We start from the raw sequence: 22,526 nt of genomic DNA, 5'->3' as shown, positions 1-22,526 counted from the left end.
CTGTGTAGCCCTGGCTGTCCTTGAACTCACTCTGTAGACCAGGCTGGCCTCGAACTCAGAGGTCCACCTGCTTTTCCCCCATAGCCCCCAGTGCTGGGATTAAAGGTGTGTGCTACCACTCCAAGCTAATAGTGCTTATCTCTAATCCCAGCACTTGGAAGGCAGAGACAGACAGGCAGGTCTCTGAGTGTAAAGTGAACTAAACTACATACTAAATAATAATAAAATAAATGAATGAATCTTCATGACAAAGTGCTTGGCTAGTGTGTGCAGTCCTAGATGGAACCCCTAGCAGACCTCCAGTAATAAGTAAATAAACACCCCATGTGTTCTCTTATACTCGTGCCCAAAAACAAACAAACAAACAAGCACACATAACTGTTCTTCCTCTTTCATGCCCACTATCTTTCTCTTGATATCTAGAAAAAGTAATCTATTAACCCTCTGGCTGGCAGAACAACTTCCTATGTCACCTCGCTGAATCCAAATGAAGATTCAAAGACTATCTATTTAGCTCCCACAGGAAATATCTAGCCTTGTCTTTCTTCTTCATTATACCACTGAACTACACTTTCAACGTGGAGCTGGCCTGGAACTCTACATACCTTTGACTTAGCATCCTGAGAGCTAACATCAGAGGTCTGGCTTGGACCATGAACCTTGGCTTTCAGACTTTTTTTTTTTCTTTTCTTTGAGACAGAGTTTCTCTGTGTAGCTCTCGCTGTGCTGAAATTCACTCTGTAGACCAGGCTGGCCTTGAACTCAGAGATCCCCTGTCTCTGTCTCTAGAGTGCTGGGATTAAAGGGGTGCACTGCCATGCCTGGCAGCTTTCAATCATCATTTAGACTCCCACATGATTAAGACTATGCTGGGGTTTAGGGGCATAAAGTTAGAAGGAAACGATTCTCAGCAGTCATAATGCAAGAATGCCGGAATCCACCCTTCCCCCCAAAACAGGCACATCAAACAATATTCGCCAAATAATATCCACTCCCACTGACAAGCAAAAATTAATAGTTCTGGATCTCCCACCCCTTGTGGATATTCTTTACACCACTGTTTTAAATTGCATGAGCACATCGACAAATGTATGCTTTGTCTCCAGAAAGAGTCACCTTATGCTTTAAGTAGAGTGGCATGGGAATTTGTCTAAATCCAACATTTGTTTGTATATGGTAAAACAGGATATAGACTGGAAGGCTGCAACTTTAATGCAAGATACTTTTATGCCCATCAAACCTCTCCTAGGGATGATCTGAAATACTTGAAGTATGTAGAGGGTACTTATTTTGTGCCTCTACACAAAGAAAGCAGAGCCCTGAGGTGGAAATAAGAACTACAGACAGGCCGGGTGGTGGTGGTGCACGCCTTTAATCCCAGCACTTGGGAGGCAGAGGCAGGAGGATTTCTGAGTTCAAGGCCAGCCTGGTCTACAGTGTGAGTTCCGGGACAGCCAGGGCTATACAGAGAAACCCTGTCTTGAAAAAACCAAAAACAAGAAACCCCAAACAAACAAACAAAATAAAAATAAACAAAATAACAAAATAACAAAATAACAAAAATAAAACTAAAGACAGGCACCTTAGGAACTCTACTAAAAGTTAGCTCTTCCTTACTTGCTGTAAAGGTTTAGTCACTACATTTTTTTTTTCCCTGCATGGCTAATAGTATGGCATTAGAGTCAGACAGAAAACTTACTCTGACACTCAAGTGATTTGACCTTAATCAAATTGGTTTACCAGTCTTAAATTGATAGGTACACAAGGGCCAGTTAATGGATTTTAGCCCCGCCCCCACTCACCCACCTCCTGCACCATCCACAGGAGCTGCTCCTCCCACTGGGATAGTTGGGCAGATCTGGCCCAACAGTGCTACACTGAGATGTGAAAGCAAAATAAGAAAGAAAAAACGAACCATAATATAATTTGAATAATGTCAGAGGGCGATGCTTAGCCCGCCACCCACTTTCTCCTGGCTACTATCTCGATCCTGGAAGACTCACCGTCACCCCGTATTTGAGTGCTAATCCAGCCAGGGTGTCTCCAGGCTCCAACTGATGCTCAAGGCGTCTTTCCCTCACTGGGGAGCAGGATGATTGTACCAGGCTTCCATAAGAACGAGCACGGCTCCCACGCAGCAGCCCTGACCCCCCGAGAGGAGGCTGTCTAGAGGGAGAAGCCATCTCCTCACTGGCAAGACCTAGGGTCACAACTGTGGGAAGCCCAGCTAAGTAACAGTGACGGCCGAAGCCAAAGAATGGATATTCAGATAATTCGTTTTCTCTTCTCTCGTCTCTTTTCAGTCTCCCGACTCTCGAGAGACTACATTCGTCCTCTTGCTGCTTGTTGCCGAGCTTGGAGTTACAGTCCGTATCTTAAAAAGTCTGCCGAGCCGGTTACATGTCTCTTTCCTCAAGCTCCTTACCCATAAATATCTTCCCTGAGTAGTCCGTCGCTGACCCGGTTGACTTTCGACGCCCCCTCCCCAACTCCTCGCAAGCCTGATCTCTGACCTTTGAACCCTAGACACCCTCATCAACACTCTTCCCTCAGTGTATCCCCAGATCCAACAGTCGGGACGCCGGGAGCCCCCACATCCTCTCTATTCAAAATAAGGCCCACCCCAGGTAGGTTATGACAGGAGTACGAGCCTGAGGACTCCAAGAGTTTGTAGCATGTAGTCCACTGAGATCCCCAAAGCTTCGCTCCACATCAGGAGGGTCCCACCCTGAAATTCCGGCTCCACATACAGGATCTTGGGTCTCCGAACACCTCGATCCTTCGAGATGCGAGGGCCTGTGTCCAGGTGAGCAGTGTGCTCTTCAAAAAAATAAAAAATAAAATAAATAACCAAAAGACTTCATTTCCCAAAAGGCACAGCGTCTCAAAGTAGTATAGGAAATGCAGGCCCCCTCAGGAGCTGGAGGTGGGTCTTCCGGCTCGCGCGATGCATGCATGGAAAAGCATCCCCGGAAGTACAGACTCACCCAGAAAGAAACCGGAAGCAGAGAAGGCAGTAGTGAACTCTTCCTACAGTGGCCTGAAGGAGCAGCGAAATAGGCGTAGGGCAATTTATCATATTCTCACAGTCGCTATGTCTTTTAAGAGGGACGGGGACGACTGGAGTCAGCTCAATGTGCTCAAAGTAAGCCCTAGTGAGAGTCTGATCACCTTCAGCCGCCTTGTTGCTTTGTTTTGTTGCTCTGGAGACATCTAGGGGAGGGGTTAGGGGACCAGAACTGAGTAGTGACCCCTTCTTCTATCCTATGATCTGCATGGCCCCGTGCCATTCGACTCCTCCATATTATTTCATTTCCATTCATCCGTCTTACTCATTTCTCCTATCCTGCTCCCTGCAGAAACGGAGAGTTGGGGACTTGCTGGCTAGTTACATCCCTGAGGATGAGGCGCTGATGCTGCGGGATGGACGGTGAGAGCGAAGAGTGGATCAAGCCTGGGGATTCGGGGATCAAAGGCTCAACAAACTTTTTGTCACTAAGGAGTTCAGGAAGTGAAGTGGAAGGGGTGGAGATCGGGAAACCTGGGAGTTGGCAGAATGCTATGATAGAAGTAGGACCTACTCACTATACCAAGAACACCCCGACTGCAGGCTCCCGAACACACAATATACAGACATACCCTACACACACACCATTCATCATTCACTTCTCTTCTCGTTTCCCCAGCTTTGCTTGTGCCATCTGCCCCCATCGACCAGTACTAGACACCCTGGCCATGTTGACAGCCCACCGTGCAGGCAAGAAGCATCTGTCCAGTGAGTATCAGAGAAGTAGGAGGGCAGGAGATAGAGAATAAACTCTTGAAACTTTGGCAAGCCACCGGGCATTGTACTTTTCATTCCTCCTTGCTTTTCTTCTCAGGTCTGAAGCTTTTCTATGGCAAAAAACAGTCAGGCAAGGGGACAGAGCAAAATCCAAGACAGCAGAAGGAATTGAAGACAGAAAGCAAAGCAGAGGTAAGAGGGCATCAGGTGTTGTTTAGACAGGGCTATACTGCACACAACAGACTTGAGGGGACTGCTTCTAACAGCTCTGACTCTGTCTCCTCTCTTCACCAGGCTCCTTTGCTAACCCAGACTCGAATAATCACCCAGAATGCTCTACACAGAGCTCCCCACTATAACAGTTGCTGCCGGAGGAAGCACAGGTCAGTGGAATGGGAAAGCCAGGAGTGGAGAAGGGTAGAAGGGAATAGATGGCTTTAAAGTTATTACTCTCCAAATTGTATTCTGAGAAATACTAATCTTGTGGAAATGTTTTTTAAAAATGGTTTATGATTTTACAATAATTTTAGCAAGTGGAAAAATTGTAGCGTAGTCCTACTTAAAAAAATAGTAACATTAGGGCTTGGTGAGATGGCTCAGTGGTTAGGAATGCAGGGCGCTCTTCCAGAGGTCCTGAATTCAATTCTCAGCAACTACATGGTGACTCACAACCATCCATAAAGGGATCTGATGCCCTCGTCTGGCATGTAGGTGTACATGCAGACAGAGCACTCCTATATTTTAAAAAATGCATAAATAGATACATTAAAAAAGAGAGAATTGGGGCTGGTGAGATGGCTTAGCGGGTAAGAGCACCGACTGCTCTTCCGGAGGTCCTGAGTTCAAATCCCAATAACCACATGGTGGCTTACAACCATCTGTAATGAGATCTGACACGCTCTTTTGGTAAGTCTGAAGACAGCTACAGTGTACTTATGTATAATAATAAATAAATCTTTGGAGTGAGCAGGAATTGAACAATCAGAGGCCCTAAAAGTCAATTCTCAACAACCAGATGAAGACTCACAACTATCTGTACAGCTACAGTGTGTACTCATATACATAAAACAAATAAATCTTTTTTTTTAAAGATTTATTTATTTATTATATGTAAATATACTGTAGCTGTCTTCAGACACCACAGAAGAGGGTGTTAGATCTTGTTATGGATGGTTGTAAGCCATCATGTGGTTGCTGGGATTTGAACTCAGGACCTTAACAGTCAGTGCTCTTAACCGCTGAGCCATCTCTCCAGCTCTAAATAAATCTTAAAAAAACAAACAAACAGAGAATTGTAACATTAGCAGGGCATGGTGGTATACTTCTTGTTTGTTTGTCTGTTTGTCTGTTACTGAGACAGGGTCTCTCTTTGTAGCCCTGGCTGTCCTGGAACCCAGGGTGACCTCATATTCACAGAGTTCTGCCTGCCTCTGCCCCTCAAGTGTTGGGATTAAAGGTGAGCACTCCCATGCCTGGCTTTGGAAAAATCTTAAGACAAAAACTTAGAACTATCTATTAGTCAGAGTTCTCTAAAGTTATAGAACTTATGGAATGTCTCTCTATATTGAGGGAATTAATTGAAATGACTTACAGTTTGTAGTCCAACTAACTCAACAATGGGCAGCTGTGGATGGGAAGTCCAACAATCTAGTAGTTGCTCAGTCCCACAAGGCTAGTTGTTTAAGATGGTCTTGTGTAGAAGTTGGTTCCAAAGATGTTCTGGTAAGTAAGTGTAAACAGTCAAAGAAGAGCGAGTCTTCCTTCTTCCATGGTCCTATGTAGGCCTCCAGCAGAAGGTGTGGCCCACATTAAGGTGTGTACCACCACATCTGCATCGGGGACTTGCTTTGTCACAGGCTGACTTTGAACTCAGAGATCTCCTTGCCTCAGTCTCCTGGGATTAAAGGCATGTGCTACCTTGCCTGGGCCTAAGCTTTTCTTAGCCACTATGCTTCAAGCTCTCCATGCCAAGATCCAGGCCCGAAGCCTGAGTCTTTCAGCCTCAAGATCTAGATCACAGGTGTTCTCTCCGTTTCTGGATTATAGTTCATTCCATATATAGTCAAGTAGACAACCAGGAATAACCATTATAAACTATTAAGCTAGTTTTTCTTTATATTTGTTTTTTCCCCTTTATTTTTTATTTTGTGTGCATTGTTTTTCCTGCATATATGTCTGTGTGAGGGTGTCAGAGGTGGAGTTACAGATACTTGTGAACTGTCACGTGGGTGCTGGGAATTGAACCCAGATCCACTGGAAAAACAGCCAGTGCTCTTAACCACTGAGCCATCTCTCCAGCCCCAGCTTTTCTCAAGGTCCTAATTTCAAGGTCTTTCATATGTAGAATATTTAAGATCTTAAGGAACTGGAGCCAGGCATTGGTGGTGCACACCTTTAATCCCATCACTTAGAAAGCAGAGGCAGGTGGATCTCTGAGTTTGAGGCCAGCCTGGTCTACCGAGTGAGTTCCAGGTCAGCCAGGGCTTCAGAGAGAAACCCTGTCTCAAATATCAAACAAACAAACAAAAAGTCCAAAAGAAATCAGTTTCAAGCACTGCTCTTCCGGCTTGGGAGGCATGGGGAAGTCGCTGCTTTCCTTTTCTTGGTTTTACAGGCTTTGGTTCTTTTCTGCCCAGACCAGAAGCCCCTGCTCCCTCTGTTTCCAGTTCTCCTTTGCCAACTCCAGAGGTCCAGCTCCAGAGTGCAAAGATCAGTAAGGAACCTGAGCCTAGGGAGAGATCAGATGCCAAAGAGTCCTCGGCTCTCTTGGCCTCTGCACCCATGAGCCCCACGAAACGACGAGTCCTAAACCATTACCTTACCCTCCGAAGGTGAGTGCTGGATGGTGTTCCTCGGGTTTCCTTCTATCTCCCCCTGACCTGTTTTCAGAACAATCCAACTGCTTTTTTCTATGACCAGTAACTTTTTAAAAATTGTGTTTGCTTATTTATTTAAATAGGGGCACAATTATGTAAGTCTGAGGGTAACTTCCAGGGGTTGTTGGTTCTTCCTTTCTATGCTGTAGGTTCCTGGGATGGAACTCAGCACGTGAAGCTTTTTCATAAACCTCTTCCCTGACCAGTTCTCTTTTCTCTCCTATTTGCAGCTCTGGATGGGTCCCAGATGGACAAGGTCGATGGATAAAGGATGAAAATGTTGAGTTTGACTCTGATGAGGAAGAGCCCCCCGATCTTCCCTTGGATTAATATTAATAACCCCTTTCTCCATTTGTCCTACAAATAAACCGCAGTGGGTCCTAGGAGCACACTGATCCTCGAGTCCGGTTCCTTGTTCGGTCTCAGGATTTCTAGTCTGCTCCTTTGCAGGCTGGCTACTCCTTCCCTACAAGGTCCATGGCTCCCATACTTCTGGCCCCTCCCCCACTTTCTCTTAAAATCTTGCCAAGCGTCAGCTGCATTCAGCCCGGTGCCCTATTAATAAGACTGTCAGGAAGAGCTGCCTTTCATGGAGTCTGACTCCTTCCCTACCTCCACTCTTGAGTCCTTTTCTCATAGCTCACACATGGACTGTGGCTAGGCACTAAGGGCTCTGGCCGTCTCTATCTGCACCTCTGTCACAGAGGACTGAGGCCAAGTACCCTGTGGAGAGACTAAAGCCTTTGGCAGATTTATGGGGAACACAACGGACAGAGCTCCCCCTCCTCTGGTAACCTGAACCTCCCTGCCTGCTGATCCCCAGAGTATAAATAATCTCTTCATGAACTGGCAGTAACCCTTGGAGGGTAGCGCCAAGATTCCCACCCCAATCCAGGCAAGGAGACAGGCGGCGTGAACAAAAGGGATTTTATTTACAGGAAAGGAGAGAGAGATGAGGAGCTATGTGTCCCATCCCGGGCTCTCATCTCTTGTTGGTAAAAGGAAGGGTCGTGTTATCTCTTCTTTTGCTGACGACCTGGAAAGGAAAGATGAACAGTAAACAGAGCTCATCTGCTGCTTTGGCAAGGGTGTGTTTCTGTCCTTTCCTTGGGTAGACTCAGAAGGTGCTGCCTCATGCCACCTGATGGGCCCGTTCCATGTTGACAAAACAACAAAGTCAAGAATACACACCTGAAAATAAAAGTGCTCTAGAGGTACAATCATGCCTACCCCATCGCCACTACTTCTCTATAGATGTGTATCCAGAGAAGGGCTTTTCTGTCTCCCTGCCATCAGCTCCACTTGTTTGCCACCACCCAAGCATTTGTCACCAGGTGTACTATCAGGACCTGCCCTCTCCTCTCACGGGGTCTACAGTTACTCACGTAGCTCATTATTCCGGGTCATGGCATGGGCTGCCCGAGCTCGTGGTCCTTGTTGTGTAAAGTGGTATCCGAAGCGGACAATGGACGGACACTGCTCTAGCACGGTGGCCATCTCCATCTCTACCGCATCACCAGGCCACTGGCGCTGGAGGACAGATGGAGGGATGAAAGCCATCAGAAATGTATGGCGGGATGAAAGCCATCAGAAATGTATGGCAGGCAGTTCACCACCCTGGCCTGTGGACCTCTGGGAAGTTAAGAGGCTTGAAGAGAGTACTGATTTGGCTCCCCTCTGCCAGACAATAAGCTTCCCAGGGAGAAACTCAATGGGTACTAGCTGAATGAAGGCCAGGGGAAAGGAATGCTGACCTGGTTATCCACACGGAGCTCAGTGAGTGTAGCATTTTCCCGAACTGCCTTCAGCACAGCCATGAGCCCTGTGCTGCTGATGAAGTTGGACTCAATGTTCAAGCTCTGCAGACTTCGGTTCTCACGCAACATGTCAGCGACCGCCTGGGGCGGGTAGGGATTTGGGTTAGGCTTAGGGGAAGGGGCCAGTCCCACAGGTGACTGTGGAGAAGCAGGATGGGAGCAGGAGGAAACAGCTCTTGGAAATTGCTTGAGGAACTGAGGCAGGAGGAGTAAGTTGCTGGTGGGATGGAGCACATTAGAGAAGCTTATTGGGGGAAAATGTCCTCAGGCCATCAGAGTGGTGAGCCAGAGGAGTAAAGGTTGGGATTTTGAGGGCTGCCATAAGAAAACATGACAAGGATAGCAAGCACCCCCTAATGTGACCCTTAAGACAGCCCTTACCAGGGGTGCATGCCAGGGTATGGGAAGAGGACTGGGGATATCAGCTAGCCTTACATTGGCGATGGGGTCACCACTCTTTGTGGCCACCAGACTGAAGCTCCGGACATAGGTATTAGTCTTCATTGCTTCACACAAGTCACTTAGCACAGGTATCGGGATGTCCTGAGGTGGCACAAGGGATGGTGGACTAAGAACTCTCATTCGTCAGTAGCTATTCCTGTTTCTATTTGGGGATGAGAGTCAAATACCTGGATATTATTGAGGTTCACCTCCTCTAATTCTTTGTCATTACTTCGTACCCTCTTTAGCATTTCCTCAATGTTTGTGGGATTTGGGGGTTCATCTGGTACTGGTTTATACTTGTCAGGCTGTACTACACCTGAGGAGGAACAGGGCAGAAAGGGAACCCCAACATAGCCCCTGCCACACCTCCCCATTGGCCCTCTAAATGTTCATGCACCATGTCTCACATTTGCAACCTCTTAGCTGCTTATGGAGAGCACTTGGGGGTGAGGGCGGACATGATTCCTAATATACTCACTGCTAATGCCTTCGGTGTTGCAGATCTCTCCACTGCAGATCGCATCATAGTATTGTTTGTTGCTCATCAGTGTGTACATGCCCAGGATGGCTGGTGAGGGTAAGCAGAGGGACACAGGAGGTGAGGTGCCTGAGCAGCCCTGCCTCCTGCCTCCCTCTGCCTAAGCAGTTTTAGAGTCTCACCCTCCCTCAGCTCCAGGAGTCTCTTCAATGAACCTGCCAAGGCAGTGACTTCTAAAACATGAGAGGGCTCACAAGGCCCTTATGGAGCCCTGAGAGGGTGAACCATCTACAAAGAAAGGTCCTCGGCCAGTTTCAGGCATAACAGCTCCACTTTCATCTGCCCTCACAATCCCTGTAAAGCTGCTCTTGAATGAGCCAATGTATAAGAGAATAAGAACCTGGGCCAGGTAGTGATAGTGAATGCCTTTAATCCCAGCACTCAGGAGGCAGAGGCAGGCAGATCTCTGTGAGCTTGAGGCCAGCTTGGTCTACAGAGTGAGTTCTAGTACGGCCAGGACTACATAGAGAATGTACATACAGAAAAAGGAAAGAAAAAAGGAAGAGCCACTGCTAGAAGCTTTCTGAGACATCGTGTCCTGGCTCAGGCCTTTCCTAGTCCTACGCCAAGACAAGGATGCCACAAGCCCCGTCCTCTCTCCTTCAATGTCCCACAGCTGCCCACCTGCAATGTCACACATTTCAGCATCCGTAGCATGGGACAGTGCTTCCTCCAGCTCAGGCTCCAGCGTAATCTGTTCCTGTGCTGGGATTTCTCGTTTAGGCTGAATAAAGGGTTTTCCTGATAGAGAGATGAAGGACAGTTCAGGTAGAGGTGATTTCTTCCAACATGGCGGCTCCACCTTCTTTATCTTTTCCGTATGGGGTCAGACTAGATCACCAGTGTCCATCGGAAAGCCTGAATTTTGTATACGTACAGGACTCTCTGGTCCTTTCATCCTTCCTAAGAATCGAAGAGTTCAGGCTGGTGTGGTGGCAAATGCCTGTAATCTCAGCATTTGGCAAGCTAAGGTAGTAAGACTGCTATGCTAGCTCAGGGCCAACCTCGGCTATACAAGGAGATCCTATCTCAAAAATCAAAAAATTGAAGAGGACAAATTAGCATACAGCTGTCCAAAGCCTGAGTCCCTGACAAACAACTGCAAGAAGCAGGGAGGGTAGCTAGCAGGGAGGCACAAGAGACAGCCATTTGGTTCCCAGGGGGCATAGAGGTTAGGGAGCCTATACCCTTCTTCTCGCCAGTGTAGGGCACCAAGTCGTCACGCTCTTTGACCTCTAGCGCCTGTTGCTCCAGGTACTGCAGTAGGGCATCTCTGTCCAGTGGCCCTGTTGGACTCTTCTTCGTCTGGTCACGTTGTCTCAGGCCAGCTGGCAGGAGCATGTTCTTAGGGATGAGTAGTGGGGAACAAATTAAGCACTCTCTGGACATATATCCCCTGGTCCTTTGGGGATTTCAGGCCCTGTTCTTAGCCACATAGCATCACCCCTTCCCACATATGAAGGGATGCCCTGGCCTGTGCTCTTCCCTCAGGCCCTGGTCTAAGCCACCCAGTGTCCACTCCTTCCCACATATGAAGGGATGCTCTAGCCCTGTGCTCCTACCTCAGGGTCCATTTCTTGTAGCTCACAGTCCAGCTGTTCTAGCTCCTCAGGGCTCAAGGTCCTTAGGATCTCATCTTCATCTATGTCTCTGTATTTCTCCAGTTCCTTCTGATAGGATGACATGGTGGCCCCTACCCCCTCCCCACGGTGTGACACTCACAGCCTGGGGGGATATGGGAAAAGTTGTTGGACATGGACACTGAGGACACAAAAAGGCCAGCCACAGTTAGAACACTGACTGAGACACCTTGGAGGCTAGAGTCTATGGGGGATGGGAAGATCAGATTGTTCACTGTTAGTTCCCGTCCCCGTTCCGTTCCTGCACTTTCCAGCCATTCTAGATGGGGATTCTAGTGTCCAGGCTGGGTCTGTCCACCCACCGTATGATGGAGAAATCCTGGCAGCACCCTCCCCTACAACCTTACCCGGACGTCTCTTGCCCTGACACAGTTGCTGGAGGCCGTGCCAGCACAGCTGGCTCCATGCCCAGTTCCTATTGAAAGGTGGGAGGGGGTGGCAGAGAGCTTTAGGAAAATTCCTCCTCTCTTCCCCATTACCCAGGCCTGTTGGAAACTGGTAAGCAAGGAGGCTTGGCTGGGCTAGGGTAGTCGTCCCTTATGACGCCCTCACTTCCTCCTTCATTGTCAAGGACCAAGATCCCACTTTCTGTATGTGCTAAAAGTCTAAATTGGAAGGGAAAGTAAGGCTTAGAAGCTGGGGCACTTCCAGATTGGGGGAAGGGCAGTGTGGCCTCACAAGGCATTCGGTTCCCATAATCTGTCACCAGAAAGGTGACACTGGAACCCTGGGTAAAAGAAAAAAAAATGTCTTCTAAATGAGGAGGTGGGATGATAAACTTGCCCAATCTTTCAGTGTGAAAAACAGTCAAGCTCTAAATACACATCATGCTTAACATGCAAGGTGATCCTGAGTGTGAGACGCTGACAATAAAGCTACAGAGTCAAGACAGAAGCATATGCAGTGGGACACAGCAGAGACACACCAGCTCACTTCCCCTAGGCCCACTCTGCCATCTCCCACCAGGCTTTCACCCCTAAGACCCCTCGTTCCCACCTACCAGTCCCAGTGGTCACCTCTCACCTCCCCTTGTCAGTTGGTCCGTCTGTTCTACTGGGGCACTGTCCGGTCAGCAGGAGGAGTCTGGTGCCGGGGGAGAGCGTGGGGGAACAGTGAGCTCAGCATTTTATTATTTTAGCTCTGGCCAGGTGGGGAGTGGTGGGAGATCACATATACACAGACCCCATACCTTGCCCAGCCCTGAGAGCCTCTAGTGGCCAGTATCAGCCATGACACCTCCTCCGTCCCTGCAAGGAGAGTCCTCCAGTGGAGAATAGGATGACTCCTGTTGTAGGATGAAGTATCGATGTACCAGCCATTGGGCCTCACACCTGAATCCCCTCCACAGGGGACTCTGAGACAGGACTACTACAAGACGGATAGCAGCCTGAACTACATGGTGAGCTCAAAGCCTTGTAGTTTTGTTTTTTCATCTTAACTGTTTTTAAAAGGGAGAGGAGGCACATGCCTTTAATCGAAGCACTTGGGGGGCAGAGATAGGAAGATTTTTGAATTCAAGGTCAGCTTGTTCTACAGAGCAAGTTCCAGGACAGCCAGAGCTACAGAGAAACCATGTCCTGAAAAACTAAAAGAGAAAGAAAGGAAAGAAAGAAAGGGGGGAGGAGGAAGGAAGGAAGGGAGGGAAAGAGGGAGGGAGGGAGGGTGAATAGGTAGAGATGTCTCAGGTGGTTAAGACTGCTGCACAATTGTGAGGCCCCTGCACCTACATACCAGGGTGGCAGACACAGGAACACCGGGGGCTTGTGGGCTCCTGACAGACTAGAAAATAAGAGCCCAGGTTCAGAAGGAGAGCCTGTCTCAAAGGGATAGATGGAATTACAGACAACACTGCCTGGCCTCTGCTTAGGCACACCACCTGACACATGCGTGTACACATACACTAAAACAACCCAAATACACAACACACTCACACATTCATAAATCTATCTTGCCCCAACCTTACACATCAGACAAAAAGGATTTTATCATTTTATTAGATTAAAAAAACAAATAGCACAAGCAAACAGAATGAACTAGGGAGGAACTGAGGAAAGAGAATGGCAAAGGTCAGCAAGAACAGCGATCGGAGGGGGGTGGGCTGGAGAGCCAGGAGAGAGAGGTCTAGGGGTCAGGTATCTCTATTTGATGACGATCTTCTGACGCAAGGCTCGGGGCCCAGAGCCAGGGAGTGGCTCGGGAGGTGGGGGCCCGGGGCCCAGCGCTGAGGCAGTGGGTGGAAGTCCGTGGGCGGTAATGTACTTCTTGTATGCCTCACGGATGATCTTGAAGGCTCTAGCAGTGGCATAGGGTATGTCTGTAACAGGGTCCCGGTACAAAGCTGGACGGTGGGTCACTGGGCAGACCTCCCGAACAGGGACCTTTGGGGGTCGACCCTGGGGGAACCACTCTTCAAATGTTGCATCATCACTGAACGTGATGAAGGTGCGTGAGCAGTGAGCAGGAGGGGCGGCGGCTCCAGTCCCAGCATGTGGCGTCAGCGCAGGGGCTGTAGGAGCAGGATCAAGGCTGAGGGCAGAAGAGAAAAATCACAATGCTGAGGAGAAGTCTCTAAGACAATGGAAGACAGCAGGCTGGCGTGGTGCCTCAGCCTGTGACCTCAGTATGTAGAGGCCAAGGGAAGATGATTTCCGAGTTACAAGCTGCTGGAGACAGAGTGAGTGCCTGTTTCAACAACAAAAAAGTTGACCATGGGGCTAGAAAGATGGCTCAGCAGTTAAGAGCTGGGCTATTAGCCTGGCGGTGGCTCACGCCTTTAATCCCAGCACTTGAGAGGCAGAGACAGGCGAATTTCTGAGTTCGAGGCCAGCCTGGTCTACAGAGTGAGTTCCAGGACAGCCAGGGCTACACAGAGAAACCCTGTCTCGAAAAAACCAAAAAAAAAAAAAAAAGAGCTGGGCTATTCTCCCAGAGGGTAGGAGTTTGATTCCCGGCATCCAAATAGTGGCTCACAACCATCTGTTACTCCAGTTCCAAGGAATATGTCACCCTCTTCTGGCTTCAATGGGTACAAGACCAGACATACATGCAGGCAAAACACTGATACACATTAAAATAAATAAATAAATAAATAAATAAATAAATAAATAAAATAAGGGGGCTGGAGAGATGGCTCAGCGGTTAAAAGCACTGACTGCTCTTCTGAAGGTCCTGAGGTCAAATCCTAGCAACCACATGGTAGCTCACAACCATCCATAATGTGATATGATGCCCTCTTCTGGGGTGTCTGAAGACAGCTATAGTGTACTTACATATAATAAATAAGTAAATCTTTGAAAATAAAATAAAATAAAATATTGGGCATGATGATTCACATTTGTGATCCCAATACTAAGGAGGAAGAGACAGGTAGATCATGAATTTGGGACTAGCCTTGGCTACATAATGAGTTCTAGTCCAGTCTGAGCTACACAGTGAGACCAGCTCAAGAAAACAGAACAGCAGGAAGTGTCAGGAGCCATTCCTTTAAAGTAGAGTAAAAGTCTGCCTGCCAGGCAAAGTCAAGGCAGGTCAGGGTCTGCTGCCAGATTTCCTGGCCTGATGACATAAAGCCTTAGGAGGAGATACACATAAGGCTCAAGAGGAGTTGTTCAACATTCTATTAACCTGGAGGAAGGAACAGGGAGGCCTCTGGATGGGAACAGATATCCTATATACATGGCAACAATTGTTTCTGCTAGCTTGTTAGTTTTGTATCCTGAGACACTGTGGGGTGTAAGAAAGCTATACTCACTAAACTTGGGACTACTACAGCACTCACTGACAGTCCTCCCAAGTCTCTCTTGTCCTGTGTCTTCTGTCTTTTCTTTAACCATCCTCATGCCCCCTCAGGGACTACTCAACCAGTGCTGCCATGCTCCAGCACAAGGAAGGGATGAGCAGTGAGGAAAGCAAGCTCCTAGAGAAGCCAGGGACACGGGGTTCACTCACCCCTCCACGTCCACATTCTCCTCCTTGGGACCAGGCTCCCCAACAAGGGGCACCGTCACTGAGTGGTAGGTGATTATTGGCCCAGGGCACTTGCGCTTCTTATGAACCTGCTTCTTTTTGTCAGCCTCCAGCCTTTCATAGGTCTCTGCAGGATCAAAGGGAGAAACGACAGAATGGTCAGTTTTCTTTTTCCCACACTCTGGCCTGTGATCTATTTAAATTATACGCATGTATTTACAAGAGTGTATGTACATGAACACTCGCGTGGAGAGGCCAGATGACAATGTGCCAGAGTCAGTTCTCTGCTTCTATCTTGTGGATTCCAGGAATTAAACTCAGGACAACCAGGCTGTCACCAAGTGCCTTTACCTGCTGACCTATCACATCTCTCTGGGCTCTGTCCCTTGATTTTGTTGTTTTTTTTTTTTCTTTTTTGGTTTTTTGAGACAGGGTTTCTCTGTGTGGCTTTGGCTGTCCCAGAACTCAGAGCTCTGCCCGCCTCTGCCTCCCAGGTGCTGAAATTAAAGGTGTGTGTGCAACCAATGCTCCGCTGAGTCTGCATTCTTTTTTTTTAAAGATTATCATTTACTATGTATACAGCATTCTGCCTGCATGTATGCCTACAGGCCAGAAGAGGACTCCAGATCTCATTACAGATGGTTGTGAGCCTCCATGTGGTTGCTGGGAATTGAACTCAGGACCTCTGGAAGGGCCTCTGAGCCATCTCTCCAGCCCAAGTCTGCATTCTAAAAGGACAACAAAAAGCTAAACTAAGTGACTCTTCTTTTCAGGCATTTCTCTATAACCCCCTCAGTTCCCATGGCTGGCTACACTGTATTCCTTGCTAGATCCTATAGCACACTGTCAGTTCACTGTTGGTATAGCTGTTGCATCATGAAGGGCAGTAGTAACTCTCATTAGCTACACATTACCATGCAACACTCAGCATGTTCCAGGGACTCAATACATACCTGTTAGTGAATAAACAGATCAGAGTGTCTCTAGTCCTTTGCCTCTAAGTGAAACACAGATCTGTGCTGTTCCTCCATGTGGGTACTGTGGACATAGTCCTTTCAAGCCTGGCCAGAGGCCTCCTGGAAATCTCTCCCTGACTCAGACATTTCCCATTAGAGTCAAGGCTCACCTAATCCATGCTGGCCTTGAATGCCTGATTCTGCTGTCTCTACCTCCCATATACTGAGATCACACATCTCCACGACTATGCCTGGACTGTATTTGATTACGCGATATTGCTTTCTTTCATAAAAGGAAAAACCAACCAACCAAACAAATGCTATTTTACACCAACTGGACCTCAATGAAGCTGACACCCCTCCCCATACACACAACCCCACCAAAGCTCCAGATAAGGATTTCTCTGTGCAATCTGGCTGTCCTGAACCCATAGATCTACCTGTCTCTGCCTCCTGAGCACAGGGATTAAAAGGATGAGCCACCATGCCTGGTTACTTCAGACACTCTTAACTGCCTGGCCCCCTCTCCTATTATATACTCTCATTTCTTCTTTTTGTCTGTTTTCTTTTTCATGTTTCAAGGCAAGGCTCCTTATGCACGGTTTTGGCTAGACAGGAACTGGTTAAGTAGACCAGGCTGGCTTTGAACTCCGCAGTGCTGGGAATATTAAATATGAACTTTAACTATTTTGCCTCAAATCTCCAGTTCTCTGGTCCTCCAGGTTTCAGCTTTTCTCACGCACTTCAGTGTCTGCACCAACTTTCCCCAAACCAGACTGACCTAGAGAACGTAAATTGAGCTCTTCAGTGATCTTGGCCTCCCTGAGCAGCTCTTCCTGGGTTAGTGGTCGCTCACAGTGCGGACCCTTCCGCCTTCGGGACTGTCCTTGCCTCTCTTGAACCCGAAGGAACGTTTGTCGTGTGTGCTCTGCTGTAGACTGACGCATGGACTTGCGGCCTGCAGAAAGTGAGATGGGAGGAGAGCTCTCAATTCATTTCTATTTTGTTTTCTTCCTTTTTTAAAAAAACATATGTTCTGACTGTGTAGCTCTGGCTGCCCTGGAATTCACACTGTAGGCCAGTCTGACCTGGAACTCAGAGCTCCTCGGGCATCTGCCTCTGGAGCACTGGGATCAGAACTGTCCACCACAGCTCTAGCTTCTTTTTCTAGAAGCACATTTCTCGCTTCTTTTTCTTTCTTCCTTTTTATTTGGGGGGGTGGGGTGGGCAGAAGGGTTATAAGCCAGGGGTCTCTCTGTGTAGCTCTGGTCATCCTGGAACTTACACTGTAGACCAGGTTGTCCTTCAATCCTGCCTCTTGTGTGCTGGGATTAAAGGCGTGTGCCACTATCACCAGACTAGTTTCTTCATCTATTTTTTTTTTCTGAGACAGGGTTTCTCTGTGTAGCCCTGGCTGTCCTGCAACTCACTGTAGACCAGGCTGGCCTCGAACTCAGAAATCCACCTGCCTCTGCCTCCCAAGTGCTGGAATTAAAGGCGTGCGCCACCACTGCCAGGCTTCTTCATCTATTTTAAAAAAAATTTTTTTGAACAATTTAAGCTTACCAAAAAACAAATTTAGCAAGAATAATACAAGTAATGCCTACAGCCTTTAATCACATCATTTACTGTAAACACCATACTCCATTTACTTCATTCTGTATATTACTATTATTTTTAATGACTTAAGTTGTAAAAAAAGTTAAGTTGTACACAGCTTTCTCTTAAATATTTTAGTATTCTTATTTTTTGTGGTATTGAGAATTAAGTTCTCTACCAGTGAGCTACATCCTCAGACCTTTTTTATGTTATATTTTATTAATACCTTAAATTTTTTTTATTACATTTGGTGGGGTAGTACATGTGGAAATCAGAGAATTTTCAGGAGTTGATTCTCTCCCTATACCATGTGGGTCTTGGGGATAGAACTCAGGCTTGGCAAACAACATTTTTACCTGCTGAGACATTGGCCCTCATGTTTTTATATTCAGACAGTCTCAATAAGTTGTTGGTGCTTGCTTTAAGTCACTGTGTAGCACAGGTTGGCCTTGAACTTGTGACTCTCCTGCTGACAGCCTTTTGAATAATTAATTGTGTTTACAGGCCTGAACCATCTGGCCCAGGAATATTTCTAAGAATCAGCATTTTCTGGGGCTGAAGAGCTGGCTTAGTGGTGTTAAAGTGTTTTCTGAGCACTCATGACCATGGAGCTCAAATAGCGGCACACGTGGCACACATGGAACAATCCTGTAACTCTAACCCTCTGGCCTCTGTGTGCATCTGCACGAACAAGGGCGCATATATGCAAGCAGACAGGCAGACATAGTTATCAACCTCAGGGAACCTAATGCAGAAGAATGTTTAATCAAACATTTAAACTGTGTCTGCAGACGTAAACTCACTGTCAGAGCCATCGTCCTGCAGCTCCAATGGCAACAGTGCCTTCTCCTCTCTGGCCTTCTGGGAGCTGCTTGCTGGGGTGCTGACCTTGCGAGGCCTCAAGCTCTTTAGAGGCTCCTGGGGACAAGTTAGAAACAGACACCAGAAAACAAGAGATAAGGGTAAAGGTGAGGATTGGATCAGAGAAAACTAGCACCCAGTACGGGGAGAAAATACAACTGAAAGAGTCAGAGCTGGGGCTTTAACCCCAGCACTTGGAGGGCAGGGGCAGGTTGGACGAGTTTCCTTTGAGGCCAGCCTGATCTACATAGCAAGACATTGTTTCAAACAAACAAACTCCACCTCCACCCACCCTGTAAGAAAAAAATTAAAAAGGTCCAAGGAAAGCAGGTCCTCTGTACCTTATAGGCTTTGGTGACCACTCTGCGCTTCCTTCTTGGCTCTTCGGCTTCTCCATCACTGGATGGTTCATCTCCTTCATCAATGTCAAAGTCAGAGTCTACCTCATCCTCCGTGTCAGACTGGTCTCCTTGATACTCATCATCTCCCGACTCCTGAGGATACAGGGAGATGAGAACTGGCTGGCCATGGCACTGATTATGTTCTTGAGGAGGAAGTGGATTAATTCACTCCCCTGATAAGGACCATCCACTTCTTTCCCATTTGGCTCTTCATTCCTCACAGACAAAGCCTTTCTAGTTGACGGTTCTTAGCTTAGTACCACTGTCTTCTGGTGTTACTGAGACTGACCTATGTCGTCTATAACACTCCATGTCAATTACTGGGGATCTAAAGGATCTAAATGTGATTTCCCCTCATTTACTGACCAATAGGACTCTATGATGAAAAGAAGTTGTAGCTGCACCATGAGTCATGACGATTCATGAGTATAATCCAGCACGTAGAAGGCCTAGCAAGAAGATTGCAGTGAATTTGAGGGGAGCCCAGGTTATACAGTGAGGTCTAGGACAGCATAAGCTACAGTGAGATTCTACTTGGAAAAGAAAAAAAAAAAAAAAAAAAAAAAAAAAACAATCAACCAAATAAGTAAGTTGAACACAGGGAAATAGATATAAAATTCCTTGGATAACTAGAGGTTATAAGAGATGTTGTTCCCAAAAACCTAAATAAGGGCTGAGGATATAGCTTGGTTGGCACAATGCTTATCTAGCACAAAAGACGCCCTTGGTTCAATCTCTAGCACTGAATTAAGTGGATGTAGTGTTGTAAAACTGCAATCCCAGTGCTAAGGCGGTGGAAGCAGGAGGGTCACAAATTCAAAGTCACTGAGGCTGGAAATGGCCCACGGGTTAAGAGCACTAGCTGTTCTTCCAGAGGACCCAGATTTGGACACACTCACACAGACACACACTAATGTACATAAAATAAAAATATCAATATATTAAAAACAGTGATAAAAAAAGAAGTTCAAAGTCATCTTTGGCGAGGTTGCCAGTTTGAGACCAGTCTGAAGAATATGAAACCCTGTAACAAAAACACAGAAACTGGAGCTAAAGAAAAGGCACTTGTTGCAATTTTGGAAGCTCTGGGCTCAGTTCTAGACACCCACATGGCTGCTGATAACCATCTGCAACTCCAGTTCCAGGGAATAATATGCTATTCTGATATCCATGAGCAATGCATGCATTTGGTGCACATACCATCCTAAGTAAAATATCCATATACAGAAAGCAAAACTAAATCTTTTTTTTTAAAAAACCCACATAAATAAAAACAAGGACAAATAAATGGGGTGGCACACTCTAGGAAGGATCATGAGTCTAAGGCCAGTCTGGGCTACACTCTTGGCTGGAGCTATATCGCAACAGTAGGGGAGACCTTGGTTTCAATCTCTACCAGTGTTTAAAAAAAAAGTTGCAAGCTAGAAACAGTGGTAGGTACATTTAATTCCAGCACTTGGGAGGCAGAGGAAGGTGAATCCTCTCTAGCCCCTTGTTTTGTTTTAATAAAATCAGATTGTACCCAAGCTATCTTCAAACTATGTAGCCAAGGGATGACCTTGATCTCTTGATCCTCTTTTTTTTTTTTTTTGGTTTTTCGAGACAGGGTTTCTCTATGTAGCCTTGGCTGTCCTGGAACTCACTCTGTAGACGAGGCTGGCCTCGAACTTAGAAATCCGCCTGCCTCTGCTTCCCAAGTGCTGGGATTAAAGGCATGTGCCACCACCGCCCTGCTCTCTTGATCCTCTTGCGTCTACTTCCCAAGGGCTAGGATTACAGGCCTGCTACCATATGAAACAGGGAAACAATATAGTGCTGCATTAACACAGGTAGTGGGGCCAGATCTGAGCTGGGTGCGGTTTGCTGAACCTGCTGCATTACTCTGAAGGACAAAAAGAAGATGAGCCTTGATTAATGAACAATACACATATTGTTCAAAACAGCCAAGGAGGAGGAGTAAATTACAAGTAGGTGAAAAGGCAGACATGTACACACAGTATATTTATGGAATAAGGATTTAGACCCAAGCACAGAGAGCTTTTTCCTGCCAAGAAGCCATGTTAGGGCCAGTGAAACAGCTCAGCAGGTAAAGAAACTTGCCATCTGATCCCATCACCCACCTGGTAGAGAGAACAACTCCTTCAAGTTGTCCCTTGACTTTCACATATATAGGTGTGGCAAATGAACCCTCCACCATAAATAAATGGCAAACATTTAAAGTTAAAAAGCAGCTTGTTGGGCTGGAGAGATGGCTGTAAGAGCACTGACTGTTCTTCTGAAGGTCCTGAGTTCAAATCCCAGCAACCACATGGTGGCTCAAAACCATTTGTACAGCTAACAGTGTACTCATATACATAAAATAAATAAATACATCTTTAAAAAAAAAAAAAAAAGCAGCCCATTAGCTGACTGCTCTAGCTCCAGCAAAGCCTCCTCCCAACAGTGATGCTCTGTAGGCCTGTAAGAGTCAAAAGGAGCCTGCACCATTTCCAATGGAGAAACACATTTATTGTGTGTGGATGAGTGTTTTGATAGCATGTATGCATGTTCATTTGTGGGTGTTCAAGGAGGTCAGAAGAGGGAATTAGATCCTTTAGAATTAAGAGTTATGAATGGTTGTGAGCCATCACGTGGGTGCTAGCAACCAAATCCAAGTCCTTGGCAAAAGCAGCAAGTGCTCCTAACAGCTGAGTCATCTCTCCACTCCAGGCCTTCCATGGAGAAATATAAATGTCAAAGCAAGTGCTCCTAACAGCTGAGTCATCTCTCCACTCAGGCCTTCCACGGAGAAATGTAAATGTCAAAGCCAATAAACCTGTGACTTAATCTGTAGGACGTGAGGCTCCATTACCTCATCTGACTTGTCTCACTGTTGATCATCACTGTTGAGGTACAGTTGCCAAGAGAATGTGTCCTTCCTGTGCACTGAGACAGAAAACATCTGAATACTACTATGGATAATGGGATCCACTGAGGATTTGGGGTGTGTCCATGGAATACTGCAGAAAGCTATGGGAACTGGGAGTTAGAAAGGCCTGAAGCACAACCTGAGGTAGTATAGGTTAAAGTTCAATGGCAGCTACCCTGGGAGGAGATGTCACTGATGAAGGGGAAGGCAGCTGGCTTGGGCAGCACCTCAAGCATATGCTCTCTTCAGTCACGAACACAACCAATGGAGTGTGCACACATGCTGTCAGAGCAAGCAAATAACAAATGGCTGAAACTCCAAGCTAGCCAGCACAAATGACCACTATTCTTCCTAACTACTGTTTGTGAAAGAAACTCAGAACACATTAACTCTCTCAGCTCTACTCTGCTATTAAGGCACATCACCAGACGGGAGACCATGATCCCACTCTGTTACTGCTCAGTCGTAGTGTTTTTGCTGCACTATGGAGTCACTGTCACAACACTGGGCTCTGTTCCAGCCCTTTAATACACAACAAGAGAATGTTCTCTATCTGTCAACCCCCTGACTACTTTAGTTGTACCTCATATAATAAGAAACTTCCTAGAATTAAATGCTAAATAAATTTGTATTTTTTTAAAAATCCTTTAAAAAAAAAAAGATTTATTTATGAGTACACTGTAGCTGTCATCAGACACACCAGAAGAGGGCATCGGATCCCATTACAGATGGTTGT

General features: G+C 46.7%; 4 protein-coding genes across 12 annotated transcripts in view; 1 reads left to right on the top strand and 3 right to left on the bottom strand.

Moving 5' to 3' along the window:
- Positions 1-2,933, bottom strand: part of Lysmd1 (LysM domain containing 1) — a 9,045-nt gene extending 6,112 nt beyond the window's left edge. Inside the window, exon 1 of one of the 2 annotated variants that reach the window (XR_004119706.1) lies at positions 2,004-2,216. Coding sequence is in view for 1 of the 2 variants with exons in the window: in XM_031374768.1 (XP_031230628.1) it covers positions 2,004-2,183 (180 nt within the window). In the remaining variant the exon portion in view is untranslated. Of the gene's footprint in view, positions 1-2,003 lie in introns of both variants that reach the window. The other variant, XM_031374768.1, reaches the window with a different exon arrangement.
- On the top strand, positions 2,530-7,062 carry Scnm1 (sodium channel modifier 1). 3 transcript variants are annotated; one of them, XM_031374767.1, is made up of 7 exons: positions 2,530-2,627; positions 3,360-3,430; positions 3,687-3,775; positions 3,882-3,976; positions 4,079-4,167; positions 6,421-6,615; positions 6,891-7,055. In XM_031374767.1, exons 2-7 carry the CDS (start codon positions 3,414-3,416, stop codon positions 6,988-6,990), a joined length of 585 nt encoding a protein of 194 aa, XP_031230627.1. In that variant the 5' UTR covers positions 2,530-2,627; positions 3,360-3,413; the 3' UTR covers positions 6,991-7,055. The 3 variants fall into 3 exon arrangements, with proteins under 3 accessions (XP_031230627.1, XP_031230626.1, XP_031230625.1); XM_031374766.1 differs by lacking the exon at positions 2,530-2,627 and adding an exon at positions 2,690-2,806; XM_031374765.1 differs by lacking the exon at positions 2,530-2,627 and adding an exon at positions 2,977-3,145 and having other exon boundaries at positions 6,891-7,062.
- A 507-nt stretch (positions 7,063-7,569) lies between these two features.
- On the bottom strand, positions 7,570-12,249 carry Tmod4 (tropomodulin 4). Of its 6 annotated transcripts, XM_031374762.1 has the most exons (11): positions 12,123-12,152; positions 11,447-11,514; positions 11,022-11,184; positions 10,647-10,803; positions 10,084-10,200; positions 9,400-9,489; positions 9,107-9,237; positions 8,913-9,020; positions 8,415-8,558; positions 8,046-8,190; positions 7,570-7,696 (listed from the first exon to the last, which is right to left on the bottom strand). In XM_031374762.1, exons 3-11 carry the CDS (start codon positions 11,142-11,144, stop codon positions 7,674-7,676), a joined length of 1,038 nt encoding a protein of 345 aa, XP_031230622.1. In that variant the 5' UTR covers positions 11,145-11,184; positions 11,447-11,514; positions 12,123-12,152; the 3' UTR covers positions 7,570-7,673. The 6 variants fall into 6 exon arrangements, with proteins under 6 accessions (XP_031230622.1, XP_031230619.1, XP_031230621.1 ...); XM_031374759.1 differs by lacking the exon at positions 11,447-11,514 and having other exon boundaries at positions 12,123-12,249; XM_031374761.1 differs by lacking the exon at positions 11,447-11,514 and having other exon boundaries at positions 11,022-11,220; positions 12,100-12,245.
- An 826-nt stretch (positions 12,250-13,075) lies between these two features.
- Vps72 (vacuolar protein sorting 72 homolog) overlaps positions 13,076-22,526 on the bottom strand; it is an 11,703-nt gene continuing 2,252 nt past the window's right edge. Inside the window, exons 2-6 of the mRNA XM_031374758.1 lie at positions 18,823-18,975; positions 18,424-18,538; positions 16,803-16,979; positions 15,048-15,192; positions 13,076-13,625 (exon numbers count right to left, since the gene is read on the bottom strand). Coding sequence (XP_031230618.1) covers positions 13,238-13,625; positions 15,048-15,192; positions 16,803-16,979; positions 18,424-18,538; positions 18,823-18,975 — 978 coding nt within the window. The 3' untranslated portion in view covers positions 13,076-13,237. The remainder of the gene's footprint in view (positions 13,626-15,047; positions 15,193-16,802; positions 16,980-18,423; positions 18,539-18,822; positions 18,976-22,526) is intronic.

This window comes from Mastomys coucha, unplaced genomic scaffold (assembly GCF_008632895.1).
Source record: "Mastomys coucha isolate ucsf_1 unplaced genomic scaffold, UCSF_Mcou_1 pScaffold16, whole genome shotgun sequence".
Taxonomy (NCBI): domain Eukaryota; kingdom Metazoa; phylum Chordata; class Mammalia; order Rodentia; family Muridae; genus Mastomys; species Mastomys coucha.
Note: the sequence above shows the minus strand (reverse complement) of the source record. Positions and strands in the feature narration are given on the sequence as shown.

Excerpts from the sequence above, each read along its gene's own strand:
- Scnm1 (XM_031374765.1), top strand. The coding sequence starts at position 3,095 with ATGTCTTTTAAGAGGGACGGGGACGACTGGAGTCAGCTCAATGTGCTC. Across the intron at positions 3,146-3,359 it reads GTCAGCTCAATGTGCTCAAA|AAACGGAGAGTTGGGGACTT; the intron begins GTAAGCCCTAGT and ends TGCTCCCTGCAG. Across the intron at positions 3,431-3,686 it reads CTGATGCTGCGGGATGGACG|CTTTGCTTGTGCCATCTGCC; the intron begins GTGAGAGCGAAG and ends TCGTTTCCCCAG.
- Tmod4 (XM_031374759.1), bottom strand. The coding sequence starts at position 11,144 with ATGTCATCCTATCAGAAGGAACTGGAGAAATACAGAGACATAGATGAA. Across the intron at positions 9,021-9,106 it reads TGAACCTCAATAATATCCAG|GACATCCCGATACCTGTGCT; the intron begins GTATTTGACTCT and ends GTGCCACCTCAG. Across the intron at positions 8,559-8,912 it reads GTGGTGACCCCATCGCCAAT|GCGGTCGCTGACATGTTGCG; the intron begins GTAAGGCTAGCT and ends TACCCGCCCCAG.